Below are 21,475 nucleotides of genomic sequence, written 5' to 3'. Positions count from 1 at the left end.
ACTAGCGACTGGAACAGACAACAATGAGGCAGAGGACTGAAAACAAACCAACAAAAACAAGAGAAAAGAAAAAAACTTGAATAAAATCATATATGGCACTCATTTTTAGTTTATATATTGCTTTTAAACGACAACCTCTATCCATCATCATCATCGCTTTATCACTACATTATATTTTCACTGCATTTAAATATCAAATATATTCTGTCACCGATGTATTTACGTTATTGCTAACATTAAATGTACCTAACATCAGAGATTAATAATTACTGTGATAATAGGCATTATGTTCAAAAGTACACTGATTTATTTTACAGAAAATAACAGTCCAAGTAGGAGGAGTACAGCGGGGATGGGGACGGAGTCAGGACATGCACATAGGGATTTGATTGGAGGGAAAGGGAGAGATTTGGGGGGTTTAAGTGGGGCTTCTCATTGGACGAGAGGTGCTGGAGGAGCTGTCACTCACACAGCCAGTCACACATGCATCCTTCACTGATTTTTTTTTTTTTAGTAATTTCAACATTATTTAATCCTTTATTCATATTTATTACTTATTTTTAAAGCTAGACTACGCTACTCCAGTCCATAAATAGGAGCTTTGCATGCCTGGTAAAGTTGACCAATAGAAACACTTCGCTGGACGACCCCGTCAGCCAATCGGGAGGCTGATCCAGTTCCTTTCCAGCGTTAAAATATGACAAACAAGTAGACAGACAGGTACAGTAAATACGTTAGGCACACAGAGATAGAATGGGTGTAAAGGGAAGAAGACACAAACAGATAACAGACATACTACACACACACACACACACACACACGCACAGACAGGTGAACTGACATGACAGCCAAACTCATAAGTCCCTTGTAGCAACTGATAATGCAATAAATTGTCCCTCAATAAGTAAGAAATGTATTGGACCTAGGCTTGGGCCGATATTCAATATTATTGAATATTGCAATATTTTGTGAATATTGCGATATTTCCCGCGATATCAAATATCTTTAAGTGAAAAATGTGTCTTTTTAATTCAAGTGGGTTCCCTAGAAATTTTATGTAATTTGGAAGAAATAAAACAAAATAAAATAGCTGAAATTATTATAATTCATTATTACATAAACTTGCAATGATTACATTATAAGGGGTGTAATTTAAGTATTTATAATATCGGGTTTATTAAATTTTTGACTCATTTTGAGGGACATTTTCAGTTGCTACATCCCTTATATGTGTAAGCTGCAGTTCATTTGATCATGAGACACGATACATCGACAAAAACATCCAACACACACACATAGACATGAGAGGGTTACATAACAGTGTATTTCTGTGACTCTGTCCTTTCATCTTTCCCTCAGATCTCCACCTCTCCTTCTGCCTCCTCCATCTCTCCACACCCCCTAACCTCCTTTTTCCATCCATCCATCCTGTCATCCTGCATGCTGGCAGGCCAGAGGCTGAGCCAGCGCTCTGTCACATTACGTTGCTGCTGCTGAGTGAATTACTCTGCCTCCATTAGACTAACGAGAAACCGGGAGGAAGGAGAGAGATGGGGGGGGGGGGGGGGTAAGGAGGGATGGAGAGAAAGGGGGAGGAAGAGTGATGCAGTTGTTGAGAGATGGGGAGGAAGAGGATGGACGGAGTGGAGAGAAAGATGGAAGAAAAGGAGGAAGACAGAGAAGAGAGGACAGGAGGATGTGGAGGAGGAGGGAGGGATGCAGTTGAAAAGAGATGGAGAGGGAGGAGAGAAAGATGGAGGGAGTGGGGAGAAAGAGGGAGGAGGAAAAGGAGGGAGGGTGAGGGCAAGGAGGATAAGGGGAGGAGGAGGAAGGGAGGAAGAAGATGGAGAGGAGAAACAGAGGATGGAAGGATGGCGGAGGAGGGTTAAGGGAAAGACGGGCCACTGGGGAAGGAATGGAACTAGGGAGAGGATGGAGAGAGGGAGGACGGAGCGGGGATGAAAAATGAACAGAGGGAGGAGTAGAAGAGAGAACAGAAAAACAGCAACAGGACAGAGTGATAAAGCAACAATGGCTGGAATGAATGGGAAGGGAGGGGTCACACACACACACACACATGCACGCACACACACACACTCACTAAATCCAACACACACACCGAAAAATGGTAATGAAATACATTGCACTTGCACATGAAAGAAGGTGGAGATCACACACCTCTAGCTAGCTACAATACACACACACACACGCACACACACCCATACACACAAGCAAACGTAGCTTGTTTGTGTGTTTTTCAGTGCAGTTATACAGTATATTAATGGCTCGCAATTCCTACATCTGACCAATGGGTTGGGACTGAAAGACACACACACACACACACACACACACACACACACACACACACGTAAAAGGACACATTAATAAGTTGAATTTTAGTTGGGTCCTTCTTTTACCAGACACAGTTGTGAGAAACAGTTTCCTGACAGTAAGCCTGATTGAAACCAATGGATACTGCATGCTAAAATTCCCTGACTTCCCCTGTCTGGAATACCTCTCTCAGTGCTGCCATGGTATTCCAGAGATTCCATGACCAGTGGGAAGTCTGAATTAGGGAAACTGAAGGACAAATGACATCAGTGTCTGGTGATGGAAAATGACTAAAATTCAAGGTATCGCCAGTCAGTTGTTTGGATTCAAAGACGCACAGACAGACAAAATGGGCAGACCGTCTATCAGTTAGCAGTTGCTACCCTCCTTGTAGCAAATAATAATGTAATAGCTGTCAAAATGTAATAACAGGTTATTTTTTTAATAATTTGCTTCTTATAAGGGGTGTAACTCTGTTTAATTATGACACTGCTAGTTTGACTTCCACACTCTTCCTGACTTAATTTCACTTTATATGAGATTTAATTGAAAAATGTGTACATTTTTAAATTTAAAAATGTAACATTTTTAATTTATATGAGACAAATAGACTTTTTTCCCCCATCCTCCCATAGAAAAAGCTCGCCCTCATTGCACACTTCTTTCAGGTACAGTTGCTTCCTTTACCACCTATTTCTTTTATATTTTTTTACTCATTTAGAGAGACATTTTATTACATTTTGACAAGCTCTTAGAACATCTCCATCCCTCTCTGTGGTCCGACCCCCCCGCCCTATTCTGTCTATCTTTGCTGATATGGAAATGAGAGAACGACAGACATGGAACAAGTTCACTAACATAGGCAAAGCTCAAGACCATCAACGTTACATTAACCATTTCCATCCAACCGTCAAGCCACTTTTATGTGAATTTTTGAAATGTCGCAAAAAAATAAAATATGAATTAAGTGCGTTTCCATCAGCTGGGTTGAACGTTGAAAAACATCCACCAGATAAATGGACGGAGTCTTTCTTGAATTGATTAATACTGATTACAACTAATTAATCTTAACATTTCTGGAGGTCATGGTGGACAAAAAGAGACTTTAACTGCAATGAAACTAAACCATTGCCAAGCCTACATCATTATTTATTTGATTAATGTGTTTCCATTGTTATTTATTACATTTCTTTAGCAACAATAACTTCGACCTAGCATAAAAGCTCCCCCCCCCCCTAATACTGAGGAAATTTTATTGAATTTTGGAAATTCGACACGTCATATTTCACATAAAACATGGATGGAAACCCGGCTTGTGGCTTCACCAAATGAGACAGACATACAACAGAGTGAACCGGAATACAGCAGATGATTGGTATAGTGGTCTTCAAAAAGGTCAAAGATGCGCAGATTTGAGTACAGGGATTAGGTTTGGGCCGATATTCGATATTATCGAATGTTGCCATATTTTTTGAATATCGCAATATTTCCCGCGATATCGAATAGTGGTAGGATAGTAATAAAACAAAAATAATCAAACTTGAAGTGAAAAATGTAGCTCTTTAATTCAAGTGATAATATTGTGTATCGCGATATTTTGTTGTGATATTAAAGAGTAACTAAATCCCAAACCCAAATCTGTGGTGAAGCCTGACACCTAATGGTGAAAAGTTGGGCACTGCACTGCTCATCTGCTATTGGCTGGTCTTTGTGCCAGGTGATGTCACCACCTGTTGTACTCTATAGAGGGGGACATCACCTGGCACAAAGACCAGCCAATAGCAGATGGCCAGTTCAGTACCCTACTTTTCACCTGCCTGACACGGCTTCACCACAGATTAGGGTTTGGGGTTTAGTTACTCTTTAAATTTCGGATATTGCCCAAGCCTAACAGGGATGTAACCGGGACTAAAAGGCTCGGGAACAGTGAGAACCACAGGAAATGAACGACAGAACTGAACGGCAGCGTTGAGTCCGATAAACAAAACCCTGACATCTTGAAAAGAGGGGGAAGCCCTCGGAAAACATAACAAGCGTCCCTGTTGAGTTTATGAGATTGACAGAAAGACAAGTGAGGCAACAGTAAACATGAAGAGTGGTGTGATGTGGACTTGTCAGGATCTGAGTGACCGAGGGTTTCCTGGCCTCACACACACACGCGCACACACACACACAGACACTTCAGAGGTAAAGACACACCTTTGACCTATTATTTCTAATATTCCTCCATGTTGATGACCAGTTCCCTCCATACCCCTGAACTACCACAGAGACTACAGCAGCATAAAGTATGTGTGGAACACCTTATGGTCAAAGTCATTGAAAAAAACAAAAAGCACACACAAATTCACAAAAAAACACACACACACACACACACATAAATAAATAAATAGTATAAATAATATAAATAAGTAACAACAGTGCCTGTGTTTGTGTGTGTAGTGAAACAGAATACTTAAAAAATCATTTTAAAGAAGTTGGACTTCACTGAGGGACTATGGAGGAAAATGGTCATAGCTTCTTTTCTCTGCCCTCTCTCTCTCTCTCTCTCACTCTCTCCGTTGTGTCTCTATGTTTCTCGCTCTCAGAGGTCGGTGCAGCGCTCCTGCTTGCTGTAGTGGTCGAACTGGCTCTTCCAGTGCATCATGTAGGAAGACCAGCGGTGAAACTCTACCTTCCACTGGCGCTCTGCCTCGTCTATGTTGTCTAGGGAGGGAGGGAGAGGGAGAGGGGGAGGGAGGGAGAGGGAGAGGGGGAGGGAGAGAGGGAGAGAGAGAGAGGGAGAGAGAGAGAGAAAGAGAGAGAAGAGCAGTTAGCAGTTATGCATTAAACGTAGACTGTGACAGAGACGATAATGTGAAACCCCATTCATTTTCCCTACAGAAAAAAATCGCTATGGAACCGTGAGCCATATTTGGGCAAGGCTGACGTCAATCGACTTACGAGGTCTATTCGCCTCCTGGCCTGCCCAGTTGGCTAATTCTGCCCTCTAGTCGCTATTCAGAAAAATGTCTCCCTCCACCACTGCCTGTCGGCGCAGAAGACATGATTAGACGCGCAAAATATAAAGAGTGGCTGGTAAGAGCACGGTTTTACCAGAGATGGCTAACTTGACTGCAGTCCCTAAACCATGCATTAGGTGGAGTGCTAACTATATGAGCCAATTAACTACCTACCAAAACAGAGACAAAGCTTTCTGTTGGCAGTAGGTCTCAGGGCACGTTTATTTTGCCTTTGCAATATTCTCTTTATTCATTTTGTTTATTCAAACATTTCATTAAAAAGGGATTTACTCTAGTAATAGTGTTCTTGTTTATTTTTTGCATAGTAATTGTCAAAGTTAAAGACAGTGAATATCGGCACAAAATGTCGGCTATCTGCAGCTTCAGTTAAATAATATCGGAATCGGTATCGGCCTTAAAAAGCCCTTATCGGTCTAACCCTAATTGACAGGGTATCTACAGGTTTCAGAAAGCCAAATTGAAGACTTGTAAGGACATTTTAAGCTGGAATTGAATTCAGGACCAATTTAAAAGCCAAAATAAAGAAACAAAGCTGGCAAAACCAGCCTATCCGATTGAACTAGCTGAAATAGCTAATGAAAGGTGTTACATTATAAATGGGCAGAATAAGAAAAATGACAAGAGGAAATTAACAGTAAAGGGACATTAAGTCCAACTGTGTTTAGTAAAGCAGATAGGATGCAGACTGTACTACTAACCCTGAGTGGACATGAACCACAAAGAAATTTGTCATTACATGGTGAAAAAATAACACCTGGTACACCTCTAATAACTTATTAATGACATTTTAATACTCTTTTAGGGCCTTAAATTTAGATAATTCATTTCAAAACTCAAGACTTTTCAAGGACCCATGGTTACCCTGATAAAGCTACAACGAGAACTGAACCCCTAACCCTGGCTTTGCAAGTGCCTTGCTCTACTTATTGAGCTACAGAGGGAATAGAACCCTTAATCCTGGGCTAAACTTTTAGTAGGCCCCGTACCCGACCTGAATTTGTACTAGAAAAACAATTAGATGCATGTCTACTGCCACATTCACCACTAGTGGCTTAAAACACATCCTGTCTTACACATCACATGCTGTTTTCACTACAGGTGAAAAAATCTGAGCAAATCTTAAAAGATCAGAGAAATAATGAATTACATCTCAACAGGAGTGACTGGAATAACTGATTGCCATCATCTTTCAACTCAAGCAATCACAGAACATCCACTACATACATACGCTGCCTAATGAGCCTACATAACCCTGGACGATCTGGACAAAAATATCAGCCAATAACAATAATTATCACAATATATATTAAATCATTATTTCTGTTATTTAAAGGCTACTTTTTACTCCTGAGTGAAAGCTGCAGAAACCAGAGGTTTGATTGTAATTTAAAGTCAAAACCTGGTCTTCTTTCCAAACCATGCTTCATTTTCCACTGTATCTTTACAATGCAATCTGCTATGGCATTTGTGATGGCTTGTGGCTGTTTGTTTTTTTGTCCCCCAAAATGAAATTAGAGGGAGTACTATGGATTAGCCTCCATCCGTTTTATTGATTTGTGGTATCTCAGACACCGCTGATCAGATTTGAATGAACCTTGGAGGGATCATGCGTCTCACCACTGTGTTCCGGCATTTTCAACATTACACTGATTGGCCAAAGGGGGGCGTAACAATTACAGGTCAAAATAAAATTAAAATAAATAAATAAATAAAATAACCAGTCACATCGACACATGAAATTCATGCCATATTTGATTTTATACCATTTTTAACTCCCTAATTAATCTTTACATAAAAATCCTAGTGCAGCTTTAACTAGCCAAAATATTTCCACACCGCCAAAGTTGCTTAGCATAGTCTTACCCTTTAATCGCTCAGCTCTACATACGCTTATAGCACACAGACAACAAACATCTGTCTGTGTGCTACATATCTAAGAGGTCAAAGGTCACAGCGCTAGCACAGATAATTCACACAGCCCCCAGTTGGATTAAGACCAATGTTTGGCTCTACTGTACACAAACACCAGACAGGACCAGGCATTTCCTTCACACAGTCCAGTGGCTTTGCTGTTCACACCAGTTCTCACAAACCATCAGGGACTAACAGGCAAACCAGGCAAGATGATGAAAAACTGATGATGGCATGAAAACAAACGTTTGCTGTCTTATGTTTTTTTTTTACCATAACACCATAGTCAAGAGCTAAGGTCAGGCCAGTCAGAAAGAGTGCGACACTTCACTCCATAGCTGTACACTATCAAACTACATCACAGGGCAGGAGCCATAACACATTAAAGTACAATAAAAAGCACAATAAATACAATAATACAAAGCACAATAAGTTAATACACTATACAATAAATTCTAATATACTATTTAACCAGTAAAGTGCAGAAGTCATCCATATAAATACACTACAACACACAAAAAAAACCCCCAAAACAATCAATGCAGTAGAAAATAAAATCTCCCTACGGAATGTTCCGATCCAGTTTTTTGTCTCCGATACCGATCCGATTAAATTTTGAGTATCTGCCGATACCAAGTACTGATCCGATATATTTAGCATTAATTGAAGTGTCTATTTTTCAACACCGCACTTTGTAAAGTATGCGCTCAAACGCAGTTCAGTCAGAGACGCTTACGTCAAAGGAGTTTAGACCATTTATCGCAAACGGTTATACAGTTGTATTTGGCGGAAAGGCTCTGCTCTTGAGGATGCTCCCCAATGAATCCAAGCAGCGTGCATGAGATTCAGCGGGGAGCACAATTAACCCCGAAGGCATAGTAGATATACATCATTCAATATATGAAAACCTTAACATACAGACATAATTCAGAGATAGGTTACACAACATCCTATGAGCAGACAATAGCAGGAGGAGGATGGGGAGGTGGAGGGACTTTGCAGTAAACGGTAACCGTTTACAGACGTCTTCTGCTGCCCTTCAAACATTAACGGTAGGTAGCCCACCTTATGGTATTTAACTAGCATTAGTGGAATTATTTAACCGATAACTGTGTCGCGGTGCTTCAGTGCATTGTATTGAATTGAATTGAATTGAACTAAACTGAACATACACGCTGTGGGTCTGTACAGGATCTGTGCTTGTTTAACCTGTGTTCCAGGCTTGTTTTAAACTGTGGAAAAGTGCTACTCACACTGGTTGGTAGGGTGTTCCATAAGGGTGATGTGTTCATAGAGAAGGCTGTCTGTAGAAATTTGGTAAACTACATCATTAAATTAAACTTAGCAGTTCTACAATCTGTCTGTTTTTTATTGAGCAGTATCTAATAAACTAGAAAAGGTACATTTTCGGAAGAAAATTTGTGTGCTTGCTTCAGTTTCAAATTTAGAAAGAATTCATCAGAAATGAGAAAAAAGCTATTAGAAAAAGTTTAAATATATTTAGAGTTTGTTTACTAAAGCAATTAATTTCTTAGCCAGAAGTCGTTTAGTTATAAATACATTGAAGAATACGTAATAATGAGTATAGGTAATAATATTTTCAAAGTAGTTGTAGTAGTAATAATTTCAGTAGTAGTAGTAGTAGTAGTAGTATTAGCAGTCATATTGTTAGTAACAATAGTAGTATTTGGACTAGCAGTAGCAGTAAGGGTAGTAGTAGTAGCAGTGGTAGTAGGTGTAATAGCATCTTTGCTGTGATTTTTCACGAAACTCCCATAATCCTCTTTTTGTATGCAAATGAGTTTTGATGACGTCACATGGAAAGAGAACATATTCTGGGTTCTTCATCTAGTTTACATGGACTGCTGCCATACAGTGATCTATGGAGATATATACTGTATAGCCATTTCTTCATGATAAGGCAACAAATATTTATTTTTTTTTCCAAATCACATTGTTGTATCAGCAGTGCTTCTATGTATGTATGTAATATGCTATAAGTTATGTTTGCTAACATTACTGTATTTTCCATTGAAGTGGATTTTCACATCACTTGCCCAGATTTCCAGTCCAGGGATTTAAAAGGAGATCTTACAATCACAAGTTCACCTCTCTAAGCATTTGGCTACAACTGCCCTCTTAAAAAAGAAAAGAGGGCCATCGAAGAGTAGAGTTGTTGCGATGAAGCAAAAGAAAAGGTGGAAGGTGGGAGGGTGAGTGAGATGTGGAGATTTGGAGATATCCTGGAAGTCACGACAAAGGGACTGTGTGGAGTAAGGAGTAAAATTGAATATGACATATTGCCAGGCACACTACGGAGATATGATAATCATAACAGATCAGAGAGAGAGAGAGAGAGAGAGAGAGGGAGAGAGAGAGAGAGAGAGAGAGAGAGAGAGAGAGAAAGAGAGAGAGAGAGATTAATGACAAAATTTGGATGTCGGAATCGAAAATAGACCAAAAAAGTCTAAAGTGAAGTGAAGCCAAGGCCGGAGGGAGAAGTGGGGAAAAGTGAAATAAGGACGACTTGACTAGAAACAACTAATCTGTCTGAACTCAGGAAAAAGGTAGCTTGGCGCATGTTCTGAGCTGCTGGACACTGTGTTTGTGTGAGTGTGTGTGATTGCATGACTGCCCATGCTCAACTTTCCACTGCAAACCAAACAGTGCTCCATCTCTCCCTGCCTTCCCCCTCTCAGCCTCTCCAGTCTTTTTATAGTTCACTGCTCTGAACCACTTTCCTCTCTCTGAGACATTAAGCTGTGGCTGCTTTCCTCACATTTTTCTCTCCCTCTGATAATCCATCTGAATGCAGCAAAACATTAAATATGTGGTAAAAAGGGATCCGTTATTCAATACAATAACCTTATTTGGTTACATGTAAGGTGCAGGGAACAGTTTTTGTTACTGTATTAAAACTGAGTAAAAGCTCATGCTATGAGGCTCTTGGACCAATATTTTTTATGACTTCATTGATTTTGGACCTATATATAATTTGTCTCTTATACACCTGCGACACTTGGACATACAGATAATATTGGCACCGGATCTGTGCCTTCCATCTGAGTGATTAATCCGTTTCTTTTTCTGCATTTTCTGTTGATGCAGTTTGAGTTTCTGTAGGTGGCGCTCTTTTCTTTGTCTGTTCAGCAATAGTGGCTATCACTGCTCATGCTAACTACAGTTCTGCTTCTTCATGTAGTACCAGCACAGTGCTATCTTTTGCCGACAAATTGATTAGTGGCTAATTCTCAAAAAACAATCGTTTGTTGTAGCCCTAGATAAAATCATGGAACTTCAATCTGTATCAAAGGATTGCTTCCACTTGCACCATTCTGTTCGTGCACTTTAATTTAACGGTATGTTTAACAGGAAGGAAAATGGCCAATGCAGAATGGCGTCAAGATGGAGGTGAGGCATTGTATTGAGTGGAAGCAGTGGATAGTGTTGCTGTGTTTACCTGTTATGTTGAGGAGGCGTGGCAGGAAGCGGTTCCAGAAAGCACACAGCTGGTTCCTCAGGCCCTTGTGGATCTTCAGTGGTTCGGTGTTCAGTCCAACGTGTTTCTGCTCGCTGACGGTGAACAGAGGCCAGCGCTTCCTGCTGCTGTCCACCAAGCCGTCATGGTTCACATTGGGGTTTCTGGGGGGGGGGGGGGGGGAGAGGAGATGAGGAGGGTTAGGAAAGGGAGAAGGAAGAGGGACAGGGAAAGATATTGCAAACAAGAATAGATTAGATGAGATTAAACTTTCCCGTTGGGATGTCTTTTTTTTTCTCTTCAGTTTTTATTTCCCAGGTTTTTTCTCCCCCAGCGATATTGGTGATATCGAATATCGGCCCAAGCCTAACTTACAATTCGTTTTCTTTGGTCAGAACCATTGTGGAGAAGTTTCTTTGTTGCATTTTTGTATTTGCTTCATTTACGTCCACACTGCCCAATTCCAAGCAACCCAGGGCTTGTAAACAAAAGTCACATGGACTCACAAGTAGCTCATTTATTGGACAGTTTTGGTAACCTGTCATCCTGGCAGGTTAGAGATTTTGGCAGCCAGGGGGAGTCAAAACATATCTGATCCCAGTCCAGGTAAATTTAGCTAAACAGAAGAAATAGCTGAACTCCAGAGTTCAAATAAACCTCTCCAAACATTCTTAGAGTGAAATCACCCTCAGTCTATATGTTGTCAGTTGTTTTTAGTCATAAGTTTTCTGTCAGTTGTTTTTAGTAATTTCTTTCCCATTTCCCATATGATGTCTTTTCTTTTTCTAGAACCCCCCACCCTCCTCACCCAGTTCGGGCAAAGTTGGCCCAATATTTCATCATGCGTCGGCTGAGTTTCTCCTCATCAGCAGTGTAGTTGAGTCTCTTCTCCAGCGGCAGGCCGAAGACGAACTCGATCTCGTAGCCGTGGATTACGCCCATCCACTCCGGCCAGGCCAGGTTGGACGCCCGGTGGTCAAACAGGTAGAGGTAGACCCCGCCTTGAGGGGGAGGAGTAGGAGAAGTAGGAGCAGGAGGAGAGAAGGAGAGCTTATTTTTTTGTCTGCAGTCAGGTTCTGAAATTACCACCCTCCAACCAGATGGTGGGAAAATTTGTCTTTGGTGGATAAATCTGAAATAAACCTTTCCAGACATTAATGGCATATTTTGGCTGGTAAATTCTTTGGTTTACCAGTACTACACCTTTTTTTGGCCAGTGTAACAATATTCTTTGGTCTTGTTTGCCTTTGCAAGACATCACTGTTCTATCCAGTGACAGTGGCATCTCTTCAAATGACTTTGTATTTCTGTTATTCTGGAGCTTTTTGTTTGTTCATTTTTTTTTTCCGGGTTTATTTCTTCCAAATTACATCAAATTTCTAGGCTATAATAATAATACTTATTATTATTATTAACAGCCTAGAAATTTGATCTTACTATTCAAGCACTGGAGGAAACAATGGCCATTTGGTATAATTTGCTCATTCCTGCTGTTTCCAGAAGAACGGGCTGATTGTGGAAAAGGGAACCCAAATTTTTCACTTCAAGTATGATTATTTTTGTTTTTTTACTGTCCTACTACTAGTAGATTATAGGTTTATAAGTTTAAAAGCTTGTACAATTGTGATCTAAGCAACACATGATGCCATGGCCGGGAGGGGTGGGGGTGCGATATTCGATATCGCGATATTTATGAAATATTGTGATATTCAATAATATTGACTATCGGCCCAAGCATAACTTAAACATATACATCCACACACACCCTACCTTGTGAGTTTCCTCCACTGTTCATCACCCCAGAGCCAGCTCCTCCCATGTTGGCCCTGAGGGCGTTGTACTGGGCGTAGGAGCGAGCAAAGTGGGCCAGTGGGCAGATGACGTTGTGGTCGCCCACGATGTCGTCCAGGCCGTCGCGGTTCTTGACCCCGTTGTTCTCGTCCATCCAGTCGGTGTACTGCAGCACCACTGCCTCCAGGCCGATGTCGTTGGCATGGGGGACGCTTAGCTTCACGCCTGGAAGGGAGTTTACAACACACTTCCTCACCACTGGTAATATACACAAATTGGAGAGAAGTTTTCAGAAAATCAAAATATCCAAATATGCACTATGCGATCACGGGGATGAATGACTTTTGTAATGTGACTTAACATTTTTCACAAATATTGATACATCATTCAAATAATTTCAACAGAGTGAATTATACACTATAGAGCTCCAATGGCTGAGTAAAAGCTATGGCGTAAACCAGCCAGACTATACATTTCTGTATTACAGTAAGAAACTCATTTTGTCCCAAACTCTCAAAACTGACGGTTCCAAACACTGAGGGGTGCAGAGTAGAAGAAGCACCAGGTGTCAAACCTAACACAGAGCACACAATAGGATTACTTTGTCCATTGACAACAGTGGAAAAAACTAATTACATTTACTCTTGTTATTGTGACTTTTGAACATTTTTTGTCGTCAGAATTTAATATATTTTGACTCAAGTATTACACTTTACTACATTTTAAACTGCATCCATTACAGATTACAAATTAGAATAGCATTAGAAACTGGCCAGTTGTAAACAGGCCAACTGTGGAGCCATAAGAAGATAGCAGAGAAGATGCACTTTAAGGTTGAGGTTGTAACTGAAGGAATCTAGTTCAAACTCTGTCCTCTTGTCCTGTTTGCAAAGATCATACGTAACAATGGTCTATTGTATTTTAAGTAACGAGTAAAGAAACTTTTAGAAACTAGTAAAGTAGTAAAGTAACTACCAAAGTAGTAGTGGTAACTAGTAAATTAGTAAAGTAGTAAACTTATGAAGTAAATTAACTTGAGCTAATCTACTCTTTTTACTTTTACTCAAGTAGATCTTTACACCAGCAATTCTACTTCTACCTAAGTAAAATTTCAGCAAAGTAACAGGACTTATATTGAATAGGTATTTGGGTACCATGGTTCCAGCCCTGTGCATTGGTTTGAGCTGAGTGGCCCTTTACCTTCCAGGAAGTCCTCTCTGGAGATGAGGCTCTCGTTGTCCTTGCTGAAGCCTGGTGATCCATACAGCAGGAAATAGGAGCCCTCATCCTGGTTCACCCCCAGGAGGATCTGGGTGTCCTTAAAGTTGCCTGAGTTCAGCATGGCCTCGGGGGTGTCGGGCAGAACCACCCCATCCACAACAGGAACAAATGAGAAACGGAAGAGGGCCGACCACGGCAGGACCTGCTCAGAAGACGACGACAAGCCAGAAATTTACGATTGAGGTTATCGGAGTTATTGTGCAATGACATTTGTCAGATAACGTATCAAAGTCACATGAATGAAAACGACAAATCAAACGTGAATCTAACACTGAATCCACATGAATTTACTGCAATGAATCAGAATTTTGAAAACAACACGATCAACAAGTCACCAGAAGTCCATCCATTTCCTATAGAGCTGAAAGTATAGCCATTTGAACTCCTGCTATGTTGTGATAACAACGAAGACTCTAATACCCACAATGCTTTGCAGGGCAATCAGGGAACTCACATTTTTTTATCATGCTGTGGTAACCCTTTCATTGCAGCTATATATTTATTGAGATGTTTCTGTATATTTTTGATTAATATTACCTAATTAGTGCTTGCTAGCGTAGCTATGTTAGCTCATTGAAACGATGTAATGTTATGAAATGCAAAGCAGCGAAAATACATGATTTCATGCATTAATTTATTGCCCACTTATTCCTATGTTCAAAAATCTGTTGCTGCACGAGACCACTAAGTAGATGCAATCGGAGCCTCTCGTAGAGCGACCCATCAACCAAGTTGCTCGTGTACAACCAGTAAGTGCCATAACACTGTTGCTTTGCAATGTACATAATAGTGACATCTGCAGGGATTTGAATACGTAAAAAATGCAAAAACTTTGAGTATGGATTCTATAATGGGGCATAGTTTAGGTAAAATACAGCCAGAGCTAATTTTTTGCAAAACTGACCAACTGCATTTGCATTTGAAATTGGCTGTGCATCATGGCCTAAAAGAGGATGACTTGACTTGCATTGACCGACTCCTGATTCTGCATTACCTGCCACTCCTGGTCAATGAGATCCTGTGGAGATTTACCACGAAGACAATCCACCAGCTCTGTGTCGTTACCCCCGTTGCAGCCCACCAGCTTGCCTAGCAGGGTGGCTCGTCTGCGGGCCTCGGCAGGGCTGACGGAGGCCCAGGGGCAGTTGGGGACCCCACTCTGGAGGATGGCCCTGGTGAAGGTAGGTCGGCTGTCTGGGGACAAGAGGTGGAACCCTACTGAAGCACCACCAGCACTCTCACCAAAGATAGTCACCTGTTTTATGGGTAAAGACAAATGGAAGATCTTGTCACCAATTGATACAACACAACAGCGATTCAACCTATACCCAGTTCATGAAAGCTTTTACATTTGCTGTTCTAAATGGCTTGTGTCGGGTAGGTCTTCCCTGGCAGGGGAACACAGGGAGTGTTTTACGTTTCCTGCAGCAGCAACAGCAGATTGTTTGGAATAAATAGAAGAACTGGGTATTTAGCATGAGCAGTAATAGCCACCATGGCTGAACAGGCAAAGAACAGAGCAGAAAATTTGCTGACTTGCAACACAAAACGCTACAGAGTAAATTTCATACTTCATCAACAGAAGATCCAAGGAAAAAGACATCACAGTACTGGCCATGCTGTTTGAATGACAAGTGATGTCTGTGAAGTACAGTGCAAAAAACACAACAGCAATGAATGCAGATCAAGGATGTGTATGTTGAATTAAACCAGGATTGGTTGAGACACCTTGAGCTGCTGAAGTTGACACAGGAGGAACATTCTCTGTCGGGTCTAGTTGATTAGATTGGAGATTGGAGATGTTGCAGATGCTGGTTCCCTGTAATTTGAATGATGGACCAGTGCAAGTCAAACCTCATCTCTGGACTCGTCGTTATTTCTGATTTGGCGATAAGGTGGTGTCAGCTGCAAACTTGCCCAAAGGCAGTTTTCGTGACCAAGAGGTGACTGGAGGTTCAGTCATTGGTGTACAGGACATAGATGAGAGGAGAGATCCTAACGGTGAGGAGACCATCCTCATATACTGTAGCCTGCCTGTCCAAAAGTCCATCTTTTATTGAGAGATGGAGGGACCACACTGAGCTGGGCTAGCTTGCCTTGTAAAAGCTCTGGGGTGACTGTGCTGAATACTGAGCAGAAATCCATGATCAGGATCCTAGAATAAAAGCCAAAGTCATCTAGGTGTTCCAGGACTTAGTGGAGGCCCATGCTGACTACATCATCAGCAGAACAGTTCGCCCTGTAATGTCTTTGTACTATATGTTCATGTAAACAGATACAATTTCACCCTTGCTCTTACCTCACAGTGCTGAATCTTGATCTGCCCAAATCAGTTTGTGGCTGGGAATTTCCACTTATGCAGCTGAGTTGTGCCTTGAAAAAGCAGTGTGGGCCAAGCAGACCACAATTATGTCTGCCTCTTCTTTCTTATTAATTCTTATTAATTCTTATTAATGATAATAACTGACAATAATTCAGGGATAATTTGGGAACTCCTGTCATACAATGAATGTGTTACAAGCCCAACAACCAACCAATCTTTTTTCTGATGAAGCCTACTCACTTCCAACTCTCTCTGAGAAGTGTAAAGCCCATATTGATCAGGTCTCTCCAGCCACAGCTTTACCCAAAGTCTGTTTTTGTGTTTCTTTGGGGTTTTTTTGCAGTGCATTTTAAAGCACATCACATTAATGTGCATAATACATATGATTCATGTCGGATCGTGCAAGTTCCAATGGGATTACACAGCCTGACGTCACTGACGTTTCAGGAGTTAGCAGGATAATCTCAGTTATATTTTGGGGACAGAGCTTTCAGTGTGGCAGCCCCCACCCTCTGGAACTCTCTCCCGGCAGAGATCCGCAACGCCCCATCTTTGGACACTTTGGACTTTTTGGACTGTTAACCAAGGCCTATGGCCTCTAGTTAACTCTCTCATCCCCAGCAATTATTGCTATTATTATTTTCTGTTCTTGTTTTATTTGTTTTGTCTGCCTCACTGTGTAAAGCGTCCTTGGGTCTCTTGAAAGGCGCTATATAAATCTAAGTTATTATTATTATTATATTGTTAGGATAAATAAATATGCTCTAGTGTGAGCATATTTATGATTGAGACAAAACAATCTGTGAAATCCATCATTATGTGTGTGATACAATGTGTTTTCCAAATCGGTTAGGATTTTTTAAGTTGTCTAGTGTGTTCCCAGCCTTACCTGTTTGGGGTTTCCGCCAAAGAAATGGATGTTGTCCTGGACCCACTGCAGTGCCATCCGCTGGTCCAGCAGACCCACGTTACCGGGAGCCTCAGAGGAGCCGTGCAGAGCCAGGAAGCCGAAGGCACCGATCCGGTAGTTCATAGAAACCACAATGACCGTCTCACTGTGGGCCAGGTAGCGGCCATCATACACATCCAGTGAAGAGGAACCACTGTAGAAACCTGTAAATGTTAAGTATAGTACTTATTAACTATATTAATATTATACTATTGTAATAGAAGCATTGTTTGTCTCAAGCCATAGTCGAGGGAAATAAATGCACTTGAGACACTGTGAAGGAGAGAATGGAGGGATAAAAAGAGGAGGGAGGTCCTGGAGTGAAAGTGGAATGAAAAGCAGTAGGGGGAAAGGGGCAATAGGTGGAAGAAAAAAAACACTAATGTAAAAGGTGAGGTACGTTTTTTTATACCAAACAGTACAATGCGAGCTGTTATTAAAACACATAGTGGACTTTATCTCCCATAACTGATACAAACTTAGCTAAAAAGGGACCATCCCCAAATCCTTGGGCTGATGATGATCCATCTAATTATGTGCAAGGACAAAAACAAGTATTCACTCAATTTTGCATCATGCACAAAATCCTGATGATTCTTCCTTTTCAGTAATTTACTTGACAAGTACTTACTTCAACTTTAGCCGAACAATTATTAATTGTGAATATAAAACATTTCAAAACTGTTTTCCATTTTGGCCAAAATCATGTAGTGTAGACACATCTAGTGAAGAATCACTGTTGTAGAAATAAAGGCAGACTCTGGCAGAGCCTCCGCTGTAAAACTAGTGTGCTGTTTCCTTTGCTGACTCAGGGGCCATGTTTCTTGTTAGCCAATCTTGTTCATTTACATTAGACCGCCAATAAATCTGCTGCTGTAAATCCTGCCACTGGCACTTTCTTGCTTTGCGCAAATGGGTGAGAAGGAACTGAGCCAAATGATGTCTCTAATTGAAGGTTTTTATGAAAGCTATAACAATCACTAGGTTTCCATGCCTGATTATCCGGGCTATTGGTCATACTCTGGTTAAGGTTTTGCTCAGGTTAATCTGTTTACACATACCTTTGATACACTGTGACTGAGTCTCCCTGTTGCCATGAATAAACCAGTTAATAGAATATTCTCCTCCCTCTTTAACTGAACAATAGTAGCTTACTTCTAATACAGGGGGAAGAAATCTATTGATCCCAGTAGTACCCAATAGTAACCCCACTTACACTGGCTCCCAGTCCAATATCGCATACAGTACAAGATTCTCCTCTGGTCTGGCTCCCTGTCTCAGCAACCTCCTTCATCCCTACTAGGGCCCGACTGATATGAGATTTCATCCAATATTGATGAAAACATAGCAGTGTTTCCTCTGTAATTTTATGCAGGTGTGGTGCTTGGGGGGGATAATTCGTTTTGTCCGATATCTGTCGCTGTTTGCATCTAAGTTATGTTTCAAGTTGAGGTTGCAATGCTAAAAATGTTTTTTAACAATAATAAAATCATTACTTCAAATTCTTCATTACTTCATTTGGACTACACTTATTTTAGTTTTACATGATAAAATAAATTACATTTTTATTTTACATTTTCTTTAGCAGCGGTGGTAATTTCCTTTCTGTTTCTCGATACAGTTGAAGATTTAAAAAACTTTTTTTTTTTTCATGTATGACCATGATCCACACGGTCAGGACACTCTCATTGAGGCAATGCTCTTAGCCTGTGATGACATCACTACTGAGGCAGCCATGGTTGGATACACCACACAAAGCTAGGGAGAATATAAGGTGTGACATTGATAAGAATGTTGTTGAATAAAAATACAGAATCTATGGACACTGCAGCCTTAAACATTTAGTTAATTTTATGTTCAGTTACTTTAATTGTGATGATGTGGTTGTAACTATAAACTTTAAATTTGACATATTTTGAAAAAAGATGGCCGTTTTTCATTTTGTTGATATTAGTGAAGATTTCCTGTTATTGTATTTGATTTTTAGACATCAGTATGTGATTTTGTTGATGGTATGTCATGTTTCAAAAGCGGTATTACATTTTGAACATGTATTTATTGTTTTGCAAACGAAAACACAGTTTTGTTGGTTGTGTCAGTTTGTAAAATCTGCACTGTTGTTTCTAGAAATGCATCTGAACAATTGAGAAAAACTGCATTATTATTACTGCAATGACAATTTCCACTGGGACCATTAAAATTGAATCTAATCTAATCAAATGTGATTTAATCTAATCTAGAGACATTTTTAAAGGTCCTGACCACGTACCTCCACCGTAGATCCACACCATGACAGTGAGGTTGTGTGGTCTGGGTGAAGAGGGCACCCAGACGTTGAGGTACAGGCAGTCCTCGCTCATCTCCCTGTTGGGGTTCCACATCTCGCTGCCCTGGAAGCCGGGGAACGACGTGTCCACGTACTGGTAGCAGGCGTTTGGGTAGGCGTTGGCCTCGTACACCCCCGTCCACATGCGCTTGGGCTCGGCGCGACGGAAACGCCGCTTCCCCACCGGTGGCTCTGCAAACGGGATGCCCAGGAAGGCGGTGACGTAGCTCCGGTCCGGCACCGGCAGGCGGATACCGCGGACTCGACCGGTGCGGGTCTGAACGGTGAGATCGCCATCGCTCTGGGAGGAGCAGGGGGGGAAGAGGAGGAGGGAGAGGAGCAGGACAGGGAGGAGGAGGAAGGTGGAGGTCTGCATGATGGAAGCAAGGACGGCCTGTCCGGTTGGTATTGTAGTTGTGATGCCCTGTCCGATCAGGGAAGGCAGGGTCTGCTCTGTTTCACCTCAGATCTACAGAGAGAGAGAGAGAGAGAGAGAGAGAGAGAGAGAGAGAGAGAGAGAGAGAGAGAGAGAGAGAGAGAGAGAGAGAGAGAGAGAGATGTGATTAGGGGGAGGGAGAGTGATGGATAACAGATTGAAAGAGGGAGGGATAAATCAGACGAGAAACAGGGACGGTAGGAGAGAGGAGGGATAAAAATAAGCTTAGTCGTATACAGGATGTCTGCGAATGTCATCAAAGTAAATCTAAAGCAATGTTCAGACAGGCGGCACAAATCCCATGTTTTCGCATAGCCGAGTCAGACGTTTTTTCTAAATCTGAACAGCCAAAAACTACATGGAATACGATCTTTTGCACGTACCATTAAGGCTAAGTCCTAATCACCTGTCTCTCTCTACTGTGACTATCTAAAAAAGCAGAAAGGCAAAAAATAAAATATAAAAATCAGATTATGCAACGGCCATACTTCCAGAAAATGTGTCCTTAGTGTGTTGTTACTATGACAACCAATGTCATGATGCCAGCACTATACTGTCTGAACCATAGACTGTAAAAAAAAGATGGGCGTAGTGAGTGTGACGTCACCCATAGGCTTCTGAAGGGCCGTTTTGAAGCCTGGAGATTGGGTTTACTGTCACCGCCATGCTGACATTTTTTGGAGCCAAAGCCGCAGCATCACCTACTATTGGCCCATAATCAGCGACTTGTCAATCACTAGCAAAACAACCCTGTTTTATATCCATTATATCCTGTTAATGACACAATTATTTTGAAAATCGCCATAAGGACACACATTAGAATAAGTGAAAGTAGCTACTGAGACCATAACCTCTTGTCGAAAAATGTAGTGTATTTTTAGCGAGAAGTTGGGTTGTGTGGTCCCACTTCCTTATTGGCTTAAAAATTCACCTGTGGTTTTGGCCGCTTGGTCTGAACGCACAAATCTGATCTGGTTTCTTGTAAATTACAACGTGGATAGTCAGTCACAGATCAGATTTGCCTGCTGTGGGAATATAGCAAAAGACTCAAGGCCTTTTTAATGACAGGTATGATGAAGTACAAATTTTACCACTGAAATGAACACAAAAATGAAAAACATCTGTTGTCCTATCAGAGTCTGGGTCTGCATGACTGGGCTGATTTCTCTCTAGAAAAACAGCTCTACATTTCTCAGACCTCTAAACCCCACCCCAGGATTAGAACCCAGGACCCCCTGCATGAAAGTCTGCTGCCCTACCAAGTGCGGTTGGGACTGACACGTTGATCGAACCAGTGACTTACAGATGTGGTCCTGTCACAGTATTTGTATTTTTAAAACCTCTAAAATGGAATTGAATTTCGGTAAGAAAATTGAAGACATTTTTAGGCTTTTTTTCTGGAACTGGTACAGGCAGAAAAGTCAACAGTATAATGAGAAGAGAAGGGTAGGCGGGTTGTGGCGTCCCAGAGAGTAACTATTTAATATTTAAAAGAACAATAAGACAACAGCAGGCTGACAGAGTCCTTGTCCTTGACTAGAAGAGAGCAGAGAATGTCACTGATGGATGAAAACAAACACACGTACACACACACACACACACTGCATTCACTATTACATGTACTAC

At 41.2% G+C, this 21,475-nt stretch overlaps 1 protein-coding gene across 3 annotated transcripts; it reads right to left on the bottom strand.

Annotated features, from left to right (window-relative positions):
* Window positions 1–4,915: 4,915 nt before the first annotated feature.
* ache (acetylcholinesterase (Yt blood group)) lies at window positions 4,916–19,789 on the bottom strand. Of its 3 annotated transcripts, none has more exons than XM_071924089.1 (8): window positions 19,357–19,789; window positions 17,028–17,251; window positions 14,810–15,070; window positions 13,735–13,957; window positions 12,514–12,759; window positions 11,552–11,744; window positions 10,726–10,907; window positions 4,916–5,037 (listed from the first exon to the last, which is right to left on the bottom strand). In XM_071924089.1, the coding sequence occupies exons 1-8, from the start codon at window positions 19,787–19,789 to the stop codon at window positions 4,916–4,918; spliced, it is 1,884 nt and encodes a 627-aa protein (XP_071780190.1). The 3 variants fall into 3 exon arrangements, with proteins under 3 accessions (XP_071780190.1, XP_071780191.1, XP_071780192.1); XM_071924090.1 differs by having other exon boundaries at window positions 11,552–11,741; window positions 12,574–12,759; XM_071924091.1 differs by lacking the exon at window positions 12,514–12,759 and having other exon boundaries at window positions 13,816–13,957.
* Between the last annotated feature and the right edge of the window lie 1,686 nt (window positions 19,790–21,475).

This window comes from Centroberyx gerrardi, chromosome 23 (assembly GCF_048128805.1).
Source record: "Centroberyx gerrardi isolate f3 chromosome 23, fCenGer3.hap1.cur.20231027, whole genome shotgun sequence".
In the NCBI taxonomy this organism is placed as follows: Eukaryota; Metazoa; Chordata; class Actinopteri; order Beryciformes; family Berycidae; genus Centroberyx; species Centroberyx gerrardi.
The sequence above is the reverse complement of the archived record's forward strand: the minus strand, read 5'-3'. Positions and strand labels throughout refer to the sequence as shown.

Excerpts from the sequence above, each read along its gene's own strand:
- ache (XM_071924089.1), bottom strand. The coding sequence starts at position 19,789 with ATGCAGACCTCCACCTTCCTCCTCCTCCCTGTCCTGCTCCTCTCCCTC. Across the intron at positions 12,760-13,734 it reads CAGAGAGGACTTCCTGGAAG|GCGTGAAGCTAAGCGTCCCC; the intron begins GTAAAGGGCCAC and ends ACTCCCTTCCAG. Across the intron at positions 5,038-10,725 it reads ACGCCTCCTCAACATAACAG|ACAACATAGACGAGGCAGAG; the intron begins GTAAACACAGCA and ends CTCCCTCCCTAG.